Source organism: Drosophila elegans, unplaced genomic scaffold (assembly GCF_018152505.1).
Source record: "Drosophila elegans isolate 14027-0461.03 unplaced genomic scaffold, ASM1815250v1 contig_476, whole genome shotgun sequence".
NCBI lineage: Eukaryota > Metazoa > Arthropoda > Insecta > Diptera > Drosophilidae > Drosophila > Drosophila elegans.
This window is the reverse complement of record NW_024545863.1, coordinates 2,147,881-2,168,266: the sequence shown is the minus strand read 5'-3', so window position 1 is coordinate 2,168,266 and position 20,386 is coordinate 2,147,881. Positions and strand designations below refer to the sequence as shown.

General features: G+C 39.9%; 1 protein-coding gene across 2 annotated transcripts in view; it reads left to right on the top strand.

Annotated features, from left to right (window-relative positions):
- Positions 1–20,386, top strand: part of LOC108148608 (protein similar) — a 70,636-nt gene that overhangs the window by 38,616 nt on the left and 11,634 nt on the right. For both annotated transcript variants that reach the window (XM_017275685.2, XM_017275684.2), the window contains exons 8-10: positions 12,957–13,723; positions 18,913–19,430; positions 19,501–20,263. In XM_017275685.2, the coding sequence (XP_017131174.1) occupies positions 12,957–13,723; positions 18,913–19,430; positions 19,501–20,263 (2,048 nt within the window). The remainder of the gene's footprint in view (positions 1–12,956; positions 13,724–18,912; positions 19,431–19,500; positions 20,264–20,386) is intronic.

Here is a 20,386-nt window from a genome sequence, read left to right as displayed (position 1 = left end):
CGTGAAACGGGTAAAAATTTCAAAAGATTATTATATTAATTTTACAGGGTATTACAAAATCGTAAATTAATTATGTTCAGTTGATCACGAATTGTTTTAGGCTTTTAATTTTTGAAAAACTATAAATGCATTTACGGTCTAATATTTCAACTTTACAGGGTACCCCAAAATCGTATATTAATTAAGGTCAGCTGATCGCGGCAAGTCACATGAATTTTGTCGCCGTGTCTAGATTGATTCGAATGCTTCGCGGTCTTGTCGATGCTGAAAACCATTTTCATTTTCATTTTCACTTTCGTTTTCATGCACCTAGTGTGTGCTCACACAGAGAAAAATAAAATCAAATTTAGGATGATAATCAAATATTTAAAAATGTATGCGTCTGACTTAAATATATGTATTTCTTTTTAATATGACAGAGTTTTAAATTGAAATAGCAACCCAATAATAAAATTTGTTACTGTGTAGCGATGAATTCAGTTGGAAATAGAAGTGGGAGGCATCGAAAACAGCGCGTGGCATGAGAATTTCCAAAATAGCCAAAATAAAAAAAAAAAAAATAGAATACAATTCTGGTCACATGCAGAACGATGAAAACGATGGCGGGCGTCGAGGGGGAAAACCGAGGCACGTGGGTTGATTTCATCGCAGAGAAAAACTAGAAAAAGAGAAGGCGAATGGAAGAGCCCAAAGAAAAGAGGCTGGGGCATCCGATACACATGTTCCTGAGTGACTTTTGATGGATGCCACGCCTCGGTTATATCCTGCAGGACCCTCGCATTCGACTGCCTTTTTTATTTGCTTTCCTTTTCCTCCCTGTTTTGACCGTTTCCCGGGCCATTGTCCTTTTTTTAAGGCCGTTTTCTTCTTATCAATTTGCGAGCAAGTTTATTAATTTTCCTGGCCCAAACTAGATTTATATTTTTCCCACATAATGCCGGGCATAAATCAGTTGGACAGATGCGGTATGTGGGTTATGAGGAACTTTAGCCAGTTTATGAAAAGATTGCGGAATTTTTATATGCATATTTTCTGTTGGCGGTCAATATTTGAAAACTTAAATAGTTTCTTAGATTTGTAATAACTGAATAACAATCAAATTGACTGAAATTTCGTGATCAGAAACTTCCTTTTACGTAAAATTCATTCTAAGCCTTTACAATTTTCTTAAAAACAAGACAGCTAAATAATCATGTTTCTGTGGCTACCACATCATAACAATATAACTCATAAAAGCTGATCCGATTATATGTGCACTTTTGACCATCGCGTGCCATTTGGTCATTATAAGTGGACTCTTTTATTTTATTTTGGCCAGACATTGTTTGGACAGCAGACCAAGTTTAATATTAATTCGTGACTGAACGCCCCCTTAAATACCCGCTCACCGGAAGGCGAGCAATCAATGGGCCAAGTCCTTTTTTCGGACTGGCTAACTAACCGAATGAAAATGGGAAAATGGCTTTTCCTTTGATGACTTCGTTTCGAGGGCAGCTCGTCTGCATTGATGGAGCCAATTTCCTCCACCGACGCCAACATTCAATTGCGGCGCTTTTGGCCTTTTTATTAGCGATTCGCTGTACAGTAGTACTCATCATCATCATCATCATCATCTCCGTCATGCCAGCCATCAATCATGCCACGCCAAATTGTTTAGAATAAATGTTGTTTTAGCTTATTATTATTATTGTTGTTATTGCGTGTCAGCTGTCTGGTATCATTCTCGCTGTAGTTACCAGTGGCTTGTTATTTTAATTAAGCGTTTCATTATGTCGCTAATTTGTTGGAATTAAAACTAATGAAAAAAAAGCGAAGCCGTAAAACACATGACAAACAATCGGTAGCAGGGAATCTTTATAACGTGTGACACAAATTTTGTTATTTTCACAATTATTCGATGGCGATATACCATCTTCATGTATATTTAAACAAACAGTTGGACAGACAGTGACCTTTGGTCATATGCTGAAAACATTGAAAGACTTTTTTTTATATTTAAATATATTTTTTTAGAAAGAAATATAAACGTTTTCTTCTAGTAAACATTTAAAATTGTTTTTCAAAATATAAGAAATTAAATATTGCCAAATATTGTCAAATAAAAGAAAAACTTCTTGACAATATATTTATCTGCCACATTGAGTTAAAATTTCATTAAAATATTTAAAGTGGTTATTATAAATTACTCAAAATATATATTTGATTTTTTCCGTGCTTTTGTGCCCATTTTAATCTTTCGTTTAAAGTGTTGCCACTTTTTCGCTCGCTCCGCCAACAGATGATAATTGTTTATTTGTGTTCTCATTGTTTCGTTTACACATTCATCATTATCGGCGTATCTGTATCTCCAGCTATATCTCATCCGCAACCATTCGCTGAATCCCCCTCTCACTTTTTCTCCATCACTTTTTTTTGCGGTGGCTTTTGTACCTCTTGTTGGCTTTATTGCTCGGCGCTTAGATAAACACACAGACTGAGATACAGAGATACGAAAGGGCGGATACAGATATGGATACGGATACAAATACAGGGCAGCAGGACGTTTAGGACTTTTCGGCCTCTGTTAGCTGAGAGCACACAAAAAGTGTGATATATAATAGCCAGCTGTCTCCTCCTATTCCACGCATTTTTTTCCCTGACAGTTGTCAGCACTCGAGTGTTGTGTTGTTGTCCTTCGTCCTGCGAAAGAAAATAAAATCCATGGCTCGTCACAAAAGGATAAATCAATATTGGTCGAAACACTACGATTTTGACTTTGATTCGCTGTTGATTCGGTTGCTCGTAAATCGTGGATTATCCAATTCCCTCCCTTATGAAGCTTTCCGATCGATTTGCGTCAGCTTTAATAATCTTATCTGTGGCCCCCCCGTTCCGAAATTAGCTTCTGGTCAACTTATGGCCCATTTATAATGTATTTACTAACCCATTAACGGGAGTACAATATGCACTGCAGAAAATAAAGGTGGCTCAAATGTAAGGTTAATGATAATTCTTTAAAAAAAACATTGTCTATATTACTGACACTTTTCTGAGCTTAAATTAAGCTTTCTTATTATTATTATTATTATATTAGTATTTATCTATATTTTGCCCATGCCTTTCTTATCCATACACCCATTCAAACACCTGTTTGCCCGAACATTAAAGACCAAATCAGGTTGATTGATCATTTATCATGTCGATTATCCAGCATCTTCAAATGAAGCGAAACCCGAGATACAGTAGCTATTTAGGTAGGTAGAAAAAAGGAGGATATAGGAAGAGAACCCCCGAATTATCTTCCCTCTTTTCTTTATTTTTCTCATGTTTCGTTACTTTTTTTTTGTGTGAATGGCTCGTCATTCCCCATTGTTTTTTTTTTGGTTTCGGTTTTTTGGGCCTTACTTGCACACAAAACTTGATTTGATTTTTGTCTTCTTGTTTTTCAGCTTTTTTCGCCGGCCCACTCTCCCTCACTCTCCAACACTCTCTCTCCGTTTGCCTTATCATATGTTTTCTGTCTGTGCATTGCCAAATCTTTTTTCGCCGACTTCTTTCGTTTTCGTTGTGAGTCGCGTTGCCTGTGCTGTGTTTTCTTAATTTTTGCAAAGTGCTTGAAGAGACGCCCGTGGAGGAAACCAGTTCCACCAGATGCCGGCCGGCACACAAGCGGCGAAACACAGACGGCGGCACACATTCGATTCTGCCGCCTGCTCACTTTTTGCACATTTTTGAGTGGAACACCCCGATATCAACTCTCGATCGGTGAAACAGCACTCAACTCTTTCACTCACTCACTCTCTAACTCCCTCTCTTTTTCGAGCGATTTTGGAGTAGTTTATGCTCGGCTTGGCACGTATGCCAGATTTGAAAATCCCATAACCAGACTAGCCCCAGACCAAAACCCACAATCGCTTGGGGCATTTCTGCGGAATTCCAAAACACCGTCTGCACCTGCTGCCCCATGAGTCTATGCACAGTTAGGGTTGAAAATATAGGACCATTATGTGGAATTTAGTTTCTTAAGGTGTTTTGTTCTTATAAACCATGTTATTAAAGTTTATTTGCTTTTACAAGTATTACTTGTCATCAAAAAGTATTCGTTTTAAAAAAGTTTTTATAAATTAAACTTTTCCAAATTTCTTATTTACCTAACAATAATATTAAAATCTGTATCTAAAGAATTTTTCAACATACTATTCAGGGCTTCTAAAGCAATTTAGGTCATTATGCTCTTGAGTCGAAGCTTTATGAGTTTAAAAAAAAAACTCAATCACCACAACCATTTAAAGGGTTTGACAAAAATGTGTTTATTGAAAGTTTTAAAATTATGACTTAAACTTAACTAAAATTTAGTTTGGTCAACAAAATAATATTGATATTTGTTGTTATCATCTGTTATTTGTACCATTATTTCCACCTTGGGTGTGTGTATCTATATATCTGCGTATGCAATAGACACGACGTGAGTGAAACGGCGTCGCCCCTTTCGATTTCACGAGTTCGCCGCCCATTGAGCATGTTTCGCAAATTGTTGGCAGAATTACGTGTCAGAAAAAAAAGCAACAAAGATTGTAACTGCCGGCGGAACTTATGAAATAATTCTCCAGATGCCTTGCATGCTAAAGGTGAGGATCTTGGGGGGGATTGGTGGATAGGAGATATGCATCTGACCGATTTGCAACTGCGCAAATAATATACTCACTCGAGTCTAGACTCGGTGTTCTCGATATGGACATGAATTTGGATGTGGATCTCGTCATAATGCATGTGGGCAGATGTATAATAAGTATCTGCGCACATAAGTCAATTTGTGTTCTGTTTCACTGTTGGATGCAAGCAAACTAATAGGTACTGCGTTTTGAAATTTGAATAGAACCAATATGATTACGAATCAACTTACGCAAAAACTATTGAAATAATTGTATAGGTTTGATTTTAAAAATAATTAAATGAGCATAAGTAAAAGCATTTAATAATTTTTGGTAAGCTTCTTGCATTCAATCACCGTTATAGACCTTTTTAATATATTTTTCATAAACCATTTTTGTGCAAAAATTTTTAAATTCCTGCCTCAAATATTAATCAAGACTTTGGTTTAGTAAAAGCTTATTTAATAAATATAATACTTCACAGTCAACAATTTTCAAAATAATAAGCAACTTCCCTTAGCAACAAAATTCTGAATCAACATTTTATGATGCAGTGCTGCTATTTCAACAGTTTTAAATGAAACTGGGATTTTTTATATATTAGGTAACAATATTACGCTAAGGCTTCCCCCGTTTTTTTTTGCTTTTAAAAATTTATACACAAATCCAACCAGATAAGTAAGCTCCAATTTCGAGTGCTGAAGTATTTTATTTAGCGGTCGAATTCAGTCAGAGATAAGGCTTCCCCTCACCGATTTTGCCCAATCCCTGTGTCATCGTCTTGAGTCATCATTGGATTGTTATGCTTACGAGTAACTTCTAGCCGGCGACTTTTTGGGGGCTTGTCATTCCGTGAGGCGACGGAGCATGATGTAGCACTTTGCGATCTGACAGTCGGATTGCATACTGCCGCAGAGTAAATGTATATTTTGAAGTACATTATATATAGACCGGTTTATCTGGACGCCTGATTTATTTGGGTCATATATTCTGGAGTTCCTGGATGCATGCTTTTAATGTGATTGAAGTCCGACAGTTGATTTGTATTGTGGCCAATGGAAGGAATTGCAGAACATTTCAGCTTGTCTGCGGTGGCATACAGACTTGGTTTCTTCTTTTTTTTTCATCCCAAAGTCCCCTAGATGCCACTGCAGCATCCGAAAATAAACTGAAAAGGGGTGAAAATTCCTTTCCAGCTAGCCAAAGATGTCTTTCTCGTCCGGTTTTTATTTTTTTCGCTTTCCTCCCGGACTTATTTTGTTTGCTTTTGGCACAATTTGAGTTTATTTTTAAAGCAATTTCCACTGCTGTTTGCATTGGGGTCGCTTATGGTTCGCGAAATATTCCCATAAAAGATGCGGAAAATGACGGCACTGACAAGGTGATAACTGGTCGATCTTGTCCAGTCAACAATATATATAATAATCGAGTCGCTAATGGATTAAATGATTATTGGAATTTGAAGCGTTGAGCAGCATTCCAGATAACTCAAGATGTATAAGTGTTTACCACACTTAAATAGTAGCACCTTTAGTTTCATTATGGATTATTTATAAAATGTAAATAGTTTTTTAATTAATTTGAACGAAAATATATGTTATTTAAATTTCATTTAAAAAAATGTTAAACCAGTGGGCCACAAATCCAGGTAACTCTAACATACAAGTCTACCACACTTAAATAGTTTTAATATAAATTAATCAAACAGTTTAAATAGTTTTTTGAAAGAATAATGTCTGCTTAATAATTAAAGCTTCATTTTCAAAAATATTATTTCCAGGAAAAGAGTACTTGTTTTACATTTGAAATGCTTGAGAATTTATATAAGAACCACCTGTGATATTTGCAATGTGCAATAATTCGTTGGTTTATCTATATTTGCCTTGTTTTTTCTGCCTCCAATTATTTATTGTTCGCCTCGCTGTGGAAAATGTTTGGCCCGAATTTTATTTGAATTTATTTCTGTCCTCCCCAGCAACAGAAAACTGCATAAACATTTTGAATTTATTTGCCTTCGTTTAATTCGTTGTTTGTTATGTTCTTTTCTTCTCGTTATCGGATTTGTTTGCTCTGGTTTGGGGAACATTCTGACATTCTGGGGATATTCTGACATTTTTGAGTGACGAGTGGGAGTGGAGTGTGAGGTGGAATCACCTTTTTACCCGCCCACCTTTTTTCACCTTTTACATTTCACACACTTTAAGTGAGCTTTTAACGAAGAGGCTCACGAGATTTCATCAGCGAGTTGTGTAAATTTGATGCACTCGAAAAGTGAGAAGACAAATACCACTAAAGAGGATATAGACACACACACACGCACACGCTCACGCACTTACACACACTTTAACACTCACCTACACACTTAAACGCTTTATTTCGTTTTCAAGGCAAATCGTAAAATTTCTGCAAATACTTGGTTCGTGTCCTGTCTCTCTTCCTCACTCGTGTGCTCTCTCTTTCGCTTCGTTTTCGTCCTGGCAGGCCTATTATTTATCCTTCTCTCTCAGAGCCTGTGTTCGTGAGTCCTTTTTTATGCCTATCACGCAATGGCTTTAGTTTTATGGCGAAATTAGCGAATGTCGACTCGGGCAATGCCAGCTCATATTTGTGAAATATAGGATTATTCCTATGATATACAGAGAAAAAATTATCCCATTAATTTTATGGAGAAATCATTGTTTGGTTTAAAAATCATAAAAATTATAAATCAGAATAAATAAATCTTACATTTTTAATAAAGAAATGGATATTTTTAAAAAGATGTATATTAATAAAAATACAGACTAAAAGTTTGAAATCTTTAATACAACCAACATGGCGGATGAAAAACATTTTTAAAACAATTACAAATATTTTTCATCCGCCATGTTGGTTGTATTAAAGGTAAACTTCAAATACAGTTCTGAGCAAATATGTTTCTAAAATATAATTATACATTTTCTCTGTGGACTGCATTCGTTTGAATAATAAACCCTTCAATGTGGCAGCTGCTTTAGAGTTTTTACTGTACAGGAAATTGGAAAAGCAATAAGTTCTTGTTTCTAAGTGATAAACATGAATATTTTTTGGGTCTTTTTATGACTTTTTTTTGGGAATGGGAGTGCGATCCCTTTTGCCCACGCGTCGATTTCCGTTTTGCCCATTTACGACTCTTTCCTTTTCATTATTTTTGTCATACTTTCAGGCGCCTGTGAGGTAATATAAAATAGAAATACCTGGACATTGCTAATAAGAATTCGATTTAGCGTTATCATGACTATCAGCTGATATTTGGGGTTCAACGTTTAATGGTTAGGCAAAAAAAAAAAAAGATTAGGTCTAAAAAAGGTATTTTTCTTTGCACACAATTTTTTTTTGTTGGGAAAAGGGAGAGTGAGAGCGTTTTCTCAGCGCTCAGCTGATTTGTTTGGAATAAAAACAATAATAAATCGCTAGTGAATATGAGAGAAATATTTTTGCCCACTTTTTTCACTCCAAAATATCTTATAGAACGAGTATTATTGAGTGAAAAGTACTCAAATCTCAGGGCGCCGGCGCTGCTCTCCCCACTCAGAATTGGATTCTCTGCCGGATTGTCGCTCTCTTTTAATTTTTTGGCGTCGCGTCGCTGCCGCTTTGAAAAAGCCATCGCCGACGAATTTCCACTCATTCGTCTCTCAAATTTCGCAGCGCTCACTTCACTTTTTCCGTGCACTGCTCCCTGAAAAAAAAATAAAAATTAAAACTTGAACCGAAAAAAACAAAGAGGCGCACTAAAGTAAAAAAAAAAAACTATTAACTAAACTCTGCCGCCGCCGTCGTTGCTATCTCGTTCGCACCTCTCCGATCGCCGCGTCGTGCTTAAAAACAATCGCCGATTGACGTTTTGTTTTACTTCGCCAGCTGCCGTCGAGTTGAGTCGAAGTGCAAATAAAGTTTAAAAAAATGCTTTATATTAGCGCAAAGAAAATTACTAACTAAACAAGCCAAAACGGAACTGTAAATATTAAAAAAAAAAAAAAGCTACTCAAAAAACCAATGAAAAAGCGCTGAACAAGTAACGTTCAAAAGGTAAAAGATCAACAACAAAATAGAAACCCTTTTAAAACAAAAGTTAATAAATTACATAAAAATCCTAAAGTTTTTTTGTACCTAGTGAACCTCGTGAAAAATAATAAAAAGTCAGCAAAAAATAAAACAAGAAAAAAACAAAAATAATTGTCAAAAATAAACTTAATCACACACACACAAGCGGTGGTCTATATATTATAGAAAAAACATATAATTGCTATTTTAATCAGCCGCTGCCTGTGTGTGTGAGCGATTATCAAAATCTGAAACGGTCCAGTACAAAAATAAAAAAAAAGCAAAATTAGCATATTAAAGCCACCAAAAAAGCAAAAAACTCATTAGAAAAGTGTGCAAATGTTTGTTACACGCGGAAAGGAGAAAAGCGGTTGAAAATAATAAAATATGATCAAATTAAAAGAACAAAAACCAAAAAGTTAATTCAAATAAAAGAGACAAAGTTTTACACAACACTCGTTCCTAACCTGTAAAATCCTCAGCTGCTGCGCTGCAACTGCGACGCTGACTGCAACAAATTGCATTCTGCGTGCATTGTCCAAAATAAAAAAAAGAAAAGAAAGAAGAGTTCGTCTCTCTTTGCTCTCTTTCTTCTTGCTGTTCGCCACATTGCAATTGCAAATTTGCATTACATAAATTTGCCGAGCATTTGCATTTGTTTATTAAATGTTAATAAGCTATTTTATGGCCAAGAGTGCGTGTAATTAAAGAAATATATATTTGTGCAATCGATTACACAACTCTCAGTAAACATCAAACACAATTCTCAATTCTCCACTCTTTTGATCTCTTTTTTCTACTGTCTTTCTGTTCATTCAATTTACTGCACACACATACACAGGCAGACAATTACTGCTTTTTTAAAGGGGCCGATAAAGAGGTGGAGGCGGGGCGGGGGGAACCCGTTATTGCCCTGCAATTGAAAGAAAAAAGGAGAGCAAATTTACAGCCTCTCGCTTTTCAGACAATTTGTGTTTGTTGTCGTCCGCTTGTTTTGTTCCTCTCTTTTTATGGTCGCCGATTTTTCGAATCTCTTTCCCTGTTTTTGGTTCTTCGACGCAATTTGTTACACAATAAGAAAATTTGTTTGATTGCATCAAAATTCGAAAAAAAAAAGATTTTGCAACTCTGACAACTATTTTTAAAAAGGAAAAATGCTATATCTTAATTTCAAACCGATTCAAAAACACATTATTCATTATTCCAATCTGCAAACGATGTGTTTTCGAATTCACCTCCCACGACTAAAAAAATGTAATATCACTCCTTATACTCATTTCCCCAGCCTAAATTCCTCTTCAATTTTACGAAACTGTAAACCAGAACCGGTTAAATAGTTCATTTTGCCATTGTTACGCTTTATTTGTTTTATTTTTTTATTCAACTGCAGCTTGTTTAGTTGCCCTGGGTAATGAATTTGTGCATTTGCGAAAATCGTAGGGAAAAGGGGCCCGGCAAAACATCAGGCGATCGAGCAGCGCTGCTGACTTCGCACTTCGCAGTCTCGCACTCCAAAATCCATCAGACTCGCAATCCTCGTTTCACGTTCCACATTCCACTCAAGATGCACAGTTCAAGAGTTGAGAGATAAGATCGCGGGTGCAGTTTCTATCTGTATCTCTTATCAGTTGCTGCAGGCGTTCTCGAACATTTCATTAACTCATCAGCACTTCAAACAGCCTGAAGTGTTTGTTGCCAGTGCCTTTTACACACAGCAACGGTCGTAATAATAGCACACTATCCCAAGTTCAAGTATCGTATAGCAGAAGAAATTCAGTGAAATATCTTTATATTCATTTGTATAACTCTTCCGTAAAAAACTAAATGATCTTAAAGTCAGTTAGGGAAATCTAATTATAAATATATTTCGCTGAAACAAAACTTTTGTGTACATTATTTCTTTCAATTTGATTTGTGCAATTAACTTTGGCAAATATATCATCGCGTACAGAACTTAAAAAATGAATTTTATTGCTTATGAAATAGACTTTGTATATAGAGAATTGTAGAACCTTTAAAGTTAAAAAAACAAATTATGTAAAGTTTTTAAAACACTGCTGGCTTCATACGAAAGTTGATTTAAAAGATACAACAGATTTTTACTATACACCTTAAGCTTTGTTTTAAAGTCTTCTACGTGTTTTGAGGAACACTCCAGATAAACAAATATATACGTCCAAAAATAGCCTCGTTTCAACTGGTTTATAATGACCTTTTCTCCAACTCAAGAGTCTTACTATCATTTCAACCGTAGCTGAACGTATTTGCTTGGGTATTTTTGGGGCTTTTAATTAATAATGTGATGTAAGCCTCCTTCATTTCGGGGAGGCCTGAACCTGAATGGGGGCCAATCACCACCGGTAGAGATTGTCAGTTCTAACTGGTTGCAACTGGCCCGTGTCAGACGACAGGCGGCCTCAACAATTGGCGAGCTCAACAATGAAGATGAAGCAATTATTTAAGTGTAGCAGTAGTCCGTTGTTTAGTTGAATCTATAACTGTATATCTGTTGGGCGGGTTGTACCTTTTGTTGTCCACTCAGTGCCTTCCGGTATTATAGTGTGTGCCCGTCAGGCCAGGTGGGTGTGTTTTTGCCAGGGACGTATATTATGCGTATATTTCTCAATCGTCCTAATCAATCGATGGTGGCCATTATGCAACCAAAATTCGTATGACATTGAGCCCCCTTTCCGGCCAAAAGTGGGCTGGTCACCTTTTGAAAGAGGCGTAGATTTTTGATTGTCCACTCAAGACCCTTCACTTCAATGTCGAGCTGCCCCCATAACTATTTCTCGAACGACGTATTTCTTCTATTTCACCAGAGGGACGAGCCCCCAAAAAATATCGTTGTTGTTGCGTTTTCTACCACTGGAAATTATAAATAATACTCGGCTGTTTGTTTTGGTGCTGGCTGACGTTGGTGATATTCAGCCTCATCATGTCCAGCACTCGAGGCCGGGGAACGAATATAGCGCGGCTATCGTGCGATGGCGTCTTTATCGCCAGATCAGTCGCAGCACGCATTCCACGGGGGTTTCACGGGCGCCCCACGGGGGCTTCACGCGCTTTCCGGCTGACTCTCAGCCACTCCGTGCATGCACAGTCTGGAGCCGTCGTCGTTTACGGGCGTTTATCGCCGTAAAACGTAGCAGTCCGGCCGGAGACGCCGGGTCCGCTGATCATTTCACGTTGAGTCGGCCGATCGCTCGAATGCTATATCTTATCGGCGGAGGAGAGCTGAAAAGTTCCTACGCCAGTTGCTGGGTTCTCTCGGGATTTTGGGTCTGGGTTTCATCGGATTACTGATTACACTGCCGGGCTTATCAATCTGGGTCTGGTCCCGCTGTTGTTTTTGCTAATTTGCCTTGTAGCGGGACACACCCACCTAGCTTCGTGCTATCTATCACGACATGAAAACAACATGAACGATGCCCAGCCGTATTTTGATTTTGCTTGGATAATTGATAAGACATAGGCGGTGATTCTCGTACATCGGTTTGGCTTTGGGGAAACGTGACTTATCGGCGGGCGAAAACTTTCCAATGGCAATTGTGAAATCTAGGAAACAACCCAGAAGTCGCTAATTTTGAATAGGAATGGTCGGTGATCACGTTTGACCCAACCATGTACGGACATTTAACTGCCGTAAAGGTGCACAGAAAATATTTCCTTGATATTATTTATATTGGTTGATGATTAATATGACAAAAATTGTACACTTCAGGCTAACATTGACCTTTTGTAGAATACCTAAAAGAAAAAAGAGGATAAATACGATAACTTTTCATCTAATAAGGAAAACTTTATCTTTAAAAGGGTTAGTAAAATTAGCAAGCAGGCGATTGGCGAACATTCTTATCAAGAATGATAAGTAAGTGATATTACCTTTTTATAAAGCGATATTGTTTTCTTTTCCGTGTACTCATACGAGTAGGAGGTGAAAACTGCTAGTAAAACTCAGGAAATTCCGGCTCAATTCGGCTCATTAGGGGACCCGTAAAGTTAATTAAGTCTGGTTAATTGGTAATTACTAACCCTGAACAAGTGCCAAGCAGTTGTGGCAGCAGATTCTGGAAGGGAGTGCATTATTTGTGTGACTCTCTGTTTGTGAGATACAATGTTCAGATACTTTCAAACGAATCCCGCGAATCACTTTTCTCGCCGTGGTGTAACAAACGAGTGCAACGCGAATAAGTTACCGAAAATAGGCATTTCAATTAAACCAATTCGAAACGCGTTTTGTGCATCTTCATCTTGCAGTAATCTTGAGAATAAACATGAGATATACTCACTTGCTCAACAAACGGCGGCAAGTGAGCAAAAAGAGCACCAACCAGTTGAAAACGAGAAGGAGCCTGAAAAAGCAGCCAGTCCCGAAATCATTCTTCAGGAATCCAAGGAAACAATAGAGATCGGCGATAAACCGCCGGCAATTGAGAGCAAGGAAACAGAAAAAATCAACAAGGAAATACCTTTGGAATTACCAAGAGATAAAATAATTGCAACTGCAACTGCAACTGGAAGTGGAAGTGCAACTATACCAGCAAGAAACTCACTTATAGTAATTGCAACTGCTGCAGCTGATAAGATAAAACAACTACCCGAAAGCAATCCCTTGAAACAGATCCTCCAAGCGGAGCTGCACATCAAGCGAGAGAATCACTCGCCAGGACCGCGTACCATTACCGCCCAGCTGCTCAGCGGCCACAGCGGCAACAGCGGCAACAGCGGCGGTCTGCGTCCCGAGGAGAAGCGTCCCAAGTCGGTGACCGCTTCGGTCTTCCGCCCGAGTCCCGCTCCACCCCTAACCCCACCGCCAGCGGTCCTCTGCAAGAAGGCACCGCTCAGTGTGGAGCCTCCACTGCCGCCCACAACCACCACCACGGCGGCCATAATCTCCTCGAGCAACCAGCAGCAGCAGCAACAGCAGCAGCAGCAGCAACAGCAGCAGCAGATCCAACAACCAGCTCAAGATATGAATAAAGGATTCTGTTCGCTGTTCGCTGACGATGGAAGAGGTCTGACAAGTAAGTAGAAAACGTTTGATCTTTATATCCCAAAGTATTAATCGATAACAGGGTAACACAGAAATCTCTAGTAGTCAGTTAAACAATCTTTACTTGATATAAATTTTTAAAAATATATAAAAATGAATAAGTACTCAATATATTATACATAAACTTCACTCTGATCATGAAATTAAATTCCACGAAATATTTTAAAACAACTAAACAAGATTTCCGCGATAGCAATATTAGCATTTCGATTGATAGAGCTTTCTGTTACACCCTTTTGTAGCTATATAACTCAATTCGGTTGTTAGGGAAGGTATAGTTTAATCAGCTGATAAGTATAGAAAATAATACAAAAACAGGAAAGATTCGCGAACCACTTTGGAATACTTTTGTTTTGTGTGTGTGTTTGTGTGAAGTGCATCAGGTGCAGTGCTCTGCGTTCAAGGCTAAAGTCAACGTTTTTCAGCGACAAAACAGCGCCAACTTATACATATGCATTCCGGTTGGCTTGTTTATAAATTCTATGCAAAAATAGGCAACGACAAGAGGCAGGGAACTTAGTGACGCGCGCTATTTGATGTGATTTGACGCATTGTGCGATTTGATTGGTCAGTCAGTCGGTCAGACTGTCAGTTTGTCAGTCAGTCAGTCAGACAATCATTCTGCCAGCTAGTTGGTCAGTCATTCTGGCGATCGTCGCTTTGCTTGCTTATCTGTGGCCGCAATTTGCGCAAATAAAACTATTTATTTGTAAAGACAACAACAGCAAGAACCAACAAATACCCTGCCGCCAACCCACCGCTGAAAAGTGCATTAGTAAACAATGTTCAGTTCGCTCGCCTGATAAGTGCATACTATATAGGTATATAAAAGTACTGCCATGTATGGAGGAGTAATATATAAGATCAGGGTCTGGGTAGGGGGCGGATTCCCATTCCCATTCGTACTTAACCGCAAGCCGGTTGACGATGCAATTTCCCGGCTCTTATGTCACAGTTGCCGGCATTACGCATTCGCAGGGTAGTGCACATGGAACCCCAGGGGATCGTTTATTGAAAGATAAGAGTTTGTCGGTGTTGGGTGTTGTTTTTAACTAAAAGATCGCGGTTATGGAATTGTTCAATATATGACACTGTAAAGTGGGTTACTTAGGTAATCAATGGGATCGTTCTAATTTTAAAGTTATTGTGCATACACCGAACCGTATTTTCTTTTAGATTGATTTATTTGCCAATTGTTATAAAGGTTTAAAGGGCCTATTTAAATTCTGATCTTGCAATGAGTTATTCAGAAAAGTTATAGTATTGCCTTAACGGTTTAATGTTTGTCATTTAGGTTGAATTTAATAGCTTTTTATAGTTAGTTAATAATTTCTTTTCGTAGAACCCATAAAAAAAGTAATAACAACTTTTGTTTATGGAAATCAAAATATATTTTCCACTAGAAATCATATGATTAAATTATTTAGAAAATCGTCACCGATTGTTTGGCCCACTCTTTTCTTTCTCTATTGGAATATTTGTGTATTTCAAATGTTTTTTTGTTTTCCCCGACATCGAGTGTTCTTTTTTTTCGTTTGGTGGCAGACTTCTGCCGCCTGGTGACAAAAACAGAAATATGAATATTAACTTGAGCCAATTAATATGCTAAGCGATGTGGCTGTCATCGGGGGGAGAAGGGTCTGCAGAAAAGAGTGAAAACCGGGGGAGGGGAGAGCTGAATTTTTGGCGCGTGTGCCAAGGTCCGGCGATGGATCAAGCGGTGCTGCCACGCATATGTCGCATGTGCGCCCCTCTCCAAAAGCATCCACCCCTCCAAATTTATCGAGTATTTTCGACACTCAAGTGGACCTGCAGCCTCTAATCGCTTTCGTTTTCGTTTAGTTTGCGGCCCCTTTATGTTGACATTTTGCCGTGCCTGCAGACTCGCTTAGAGATACTTTACTTCACTTTACTTTCTTCCCACCGCGGCGTCGTCTATATTTATTTTCGTAGTGTGGAACGTAAATAAACAGGGAAACGCCTCGGCTTTATTTTCGTCCGAAATCGCTTTGCCTTAAGGGGATGGTGATGAGTGGCCAGTGTTTTTATGTAATTCTTGTCACCGCTGTTGTTTTGGTATTTTTCCAAACAACTCAAATATTCCATTCCATTAGTCTAATCAGTTAGTTGTAACACTCGATCGCTTCGATTGCCGGCTGTCCAGATACTCACATTTTCAAGGCGTTGCAGCACAGATACAGATAATCAGTGGTGTCGAATGAGGAAAGGAGGCTTCTTCTTGATGGCCAAACAAAAATAACCCGTTGATAAACAAAAACAAATGAACCACTGTAATTACCTTATGCTCTTATCCACACACCACAATCTACAAAAGCAAATATTTGTAACGATAACAGGGAACACTCTTGGCCATAAATATCAGCGTATTGGGCACTTGGCCCGATACATTTATGGGTGCATAGTCAGTGGCTGGGCAATTATGCTTTGGAATCAATATAGGGATCGTAGGGGAACGTGGACAACGCACTTCTATCGTGATTAGCACGCGTGATAAGCACGCTCATCACGACCAGAAGCACAAATAATGAATAAAAAAACAGACGGTTGGATTGGATTCTCTGCTCTAATCACCCGGGTTCAAGTTCACAGCTGATATGATGAGTCCAAATTCGATGCGAGGTCTGCTGTCGCTGCTGTGTAAATCGTCAATATTTTCGAGGCTTACATTAAACCCTGTAGTTTAGTTTAGTTATATAGCATCACAACGCCCTGTCCCCGTTTTGTCTACTTCTTCTCATTTCTGCGGGCTCTTAAGTGCCCGTGTCCGTTGTTTACATATTCCGATTCTGATTTGGAACTACGTCACATCACGAGTCGTCGTCTTCAATTGCAGATGATGACATAAATTTATTTAAATTGAAGCCGTTTTGCGCCCGGTTTCGGGTTCTCCAACTGCCCCGAAGATTCCTCGCAGTCACGCGTTGAGCATGAATTTTCGGTGTGTGTGCTAATGCGGCAACCTGTTCCCTTGAAAACTTTCGAATAAAATACATACGCCTCAAGTGCACCGAATGTGGCTCAAGTGCAGAGATGCCTTTCACAAGTGCCTCACGACCGACCTCTCATCGGTTGCACAGGCAAAAAAAGCATTGGATTCTGTTAGAGATAAACAATTGAAAAGGCATTAAAAAGGCATTAAAAATATGTATTTTTGCTTGCACCAAATAAAAACAGTTCTAACATCTCATATCTTGAAGATATATTCTGTTTTATGAATATTTATTGAGCTGGTCTGTTCCCCAATGTAATATTTTTTCCTGTGTGTCTGGGTTACTTATTGACCGGGTGACTCGATAACTGGGTGACTGGATCAGTGGGTGATGGTCAAGACTCAGCTACAGCTGCTCTGTTCTCCTAGCCTTGCGCGTAGGCCCAGTTAGCCAGTTAGCCGCTAAATGCCATTACCGGCCTTGCACTTTGGCGAAAAACAACACATTCGATGAGCTGCAATATATAGAAGCACTTTGCAAACATCTCATAAAATGCACTCCTCGATTCCGATATAGATAGACCCCCAATGGGCACTAAGTAGGAGGCTCTGTTTTCTGTTCTGTGTGTGTGTGTTGTATTATCATGCGCCATAATTTCTGTTGTTTTTTCCGCAAAAGCTTTGGCAACGTTGAGTAGCACTCGAGTGCCATAATTACAAGTCACACTGCCGGGTAGGGGCCTCTGGAAAACAGGGGCGGGACTTGCAGGAGGTTAGACCTTTTGGCGTGCATTGTTAATTAATTTGTTTGTGTCGAATGCAACGACCGCAAGAGCAAGCAGATGCCAGGGGAGCTCCAGCTACAAGCTGTGCAAATCCCTTACACACCGCTAATCTGATCTTTATTGTTTCTGCCATGAAAATGGCAACGGAATATGTTCTGCACAGAGAAAAAATTTCATTTATATTAATTAATATCGAGTAACAAAATCTAGTTGCTTAGATAGAACAACTTCTTAAGATAATTATTTATTTAAACAATGTTTTTTCATATATTCGAAAAAGCAGTATGACCATGCAGTCAATATACCAGTTAAAATTAGGTTATTACTAATTTTAAACTGTATATTTCCTATCCAGAAGACTTAAAATGAGCCAAGTGAGCAATAAAATTATATTAAATAGATATTATAGATTTTTCTCTGTGCAAAATGCATTAGCTAATTCGAGTGTGGGCTGCTAAAGAGGTGCAAAACCATTCCAGGCAATCTGCTTACTATATTCTGGCTTATATGGCTGCGCAGTGGCAGTTGCCGCATTTGGGATTTATCCGTATTATATATGGCTTTTTGATAGAAATAAGCTGCGCTGCTGAGCCAAAGGCAAACAATGCACTCGCACTCACACTCACACTCACACTCACACTCGCACTCACATTCACAAACTTGGACTTGCATTTGAAATTCTATTTAGCCTGCGGTCTCCGTTGTTTTAGTTAGTTTTTCATTTCCATTTTGCAACTTAATAGTCGGCACACACAGGCAGTTAAGACCAGTTTTATTAGCATATCATCTAGTATAGCGAACCCCATGACGGGAATGGGAATGGGATTGGGATTGGGATTGGGATGGGGATGATAACTGAGGCTCGGCATAGTTGTTTAACAATTTCTGAGTGGACTCAGATGACGCACAGTCCAATCTCGCAAGGAAGATCGCCCCTGGTTCAAGACCCCGACTGATTAGCACCGTTGCACCTGATTTGGGGCGATGCACCCGATAGGTTTTTAATTCCGTAATAATAGCCAGCTCCGGCGATCACAGCGATCTTGAGTTCCTGTTTCAGGAACGTTTGTTTTTCGCCAGCTTCGCTTGCACTTATTCCGCGTACGTCAATAGGCCCAAAATGCTGATTAATGAGTCGCCGGGCCATAAAAATCATGGTTCTGCTTCGATTCCAGTGCGATGGCAATTGGAGCGACTAATTCACGAGAGAAGCACATTGCCTTCAATTAGATTCAATTGAGAGCTGTCAATTAGAGGCGACTTCGGCGAGCGATAATTGAAATTTCGGCAGCGCACCAGCCAAGGGTTTTATTCGGAGCAGAGTTAATTAACAGTAGGCAAACCGAATTGAGCATTGAGATGTAGCACCCCACCGCGAACTATGTGAAACCGCCACTAACTGCATCTTTTTCTATTCCGTTTCAGTGCTTAAGGAGGAACCCGACGATCTGTCCCACCACCTGGCCTCCACCAACTGCATTCAGCTGGACGAGATCACTCCGTTCAACGACATGCTGGTTGGCCTCATGGGCTCCTGTCTGCTGCCCGAGGACATCAACTCCCTGGACTCGAACACCTGCTCCACGACGGCCAGTGGCCAGCACTACCAGCACCAGAGTCCCAGCAGCAGCAGCAATTCAGCAACTAGCAACACCAGTAGCAACAGCTATGCCAACAGTCCGCTCAGCCCGCTCACACCCACTCCCACGGCAACGGCCAGCAATCCCAGTCATCAGCAGCAACCGCAGCAGCAGCAGCAGCAACACAACCAGCAGCAGCAGCAGCAGCAACTCAACCAGCAACACCAGCAGCAGCAACATCACCCCCAGCACCACGACAACAGCAATAGCAGCAGCAATATTGATCCGCTGTTCAACTACCGCGAGGAGTCGAACGACACAAGTTGCTCCCAGCACCTGCACTCGCCCAGCATCACAGCAAAGGTAAGTTAATTAAAGATTTTCTAAACTTGAAGTGCCCTTTATAACCTATATATATCTTGTTATAAAACAGAGTCCCGAGGACAGCAGCCTGCCTTCACTGTGCAGTCCCAATTCGCTGACCCAGGAGGATGAGTTCTCCTTCGAGGACTTTGCCATGCGTGCTCCCTACATCCCCATCGGCGATGATATGCCCCTGCTGACAGAGACGGATCTCATGTGGGGTCCGCCAGAGGATCTGCAGATCTCCATGGTGCCCAAGGAGATCGATGCCATGCAGCAGCAGCTGCAACAGCTGCAGCAGCAACATCACCAGCAGTACGCAAACAATACTGGCTACCAGCCACAGCAGCAGCAACAACATAATCAGCAGCAGCAGCAGCATTTCTCCAATTCTCTGTGCTCATCGCCGGCTTCAACGGTCTCTTCATTGTCGCCATCGCCAGTGCAGCAGCAACATCAGCAGCAACAGGCGACGGTCTTCACCAGCGATTCCAGCGAACTGGCAGCATTGCTGTGCGGATCCGGCAATGGAACGCTTTCGATCCTGGGAGGAAGTGGTGTAACTGTGGCGGAGGAGATCAACGAGCGACTCCAGCAGCAGCAGCAACATCAGCAGCCGCAGCAGAGTGGCAACGAGTTCAGGACTTTCCAGCAGTTGCAGCAGGAGTTGCAGTTGCAGGAGGAGCAGCAGCAACGTCAGCAGCAACAGCAACAACAGCAGCAGTTGCTCAGCCTCAGCATCGAGTGCAAAAAGGAGAAATACGATGTGCAAATGGGAACCAGTTTATGTAATCCCATTGACGATGCATTCGAGAATGACTACAGCAAGGACTGTAAGTATCTTTGGGTTGAGGATGGGTAAATAGTTGGTGTTCAAATAGGCGGTTTAGCTTGGGTTTTCCGGAAAAATAACTTACTGAAGGGCTTAGTAGAAGAAAGGAAAATATATTTATTAA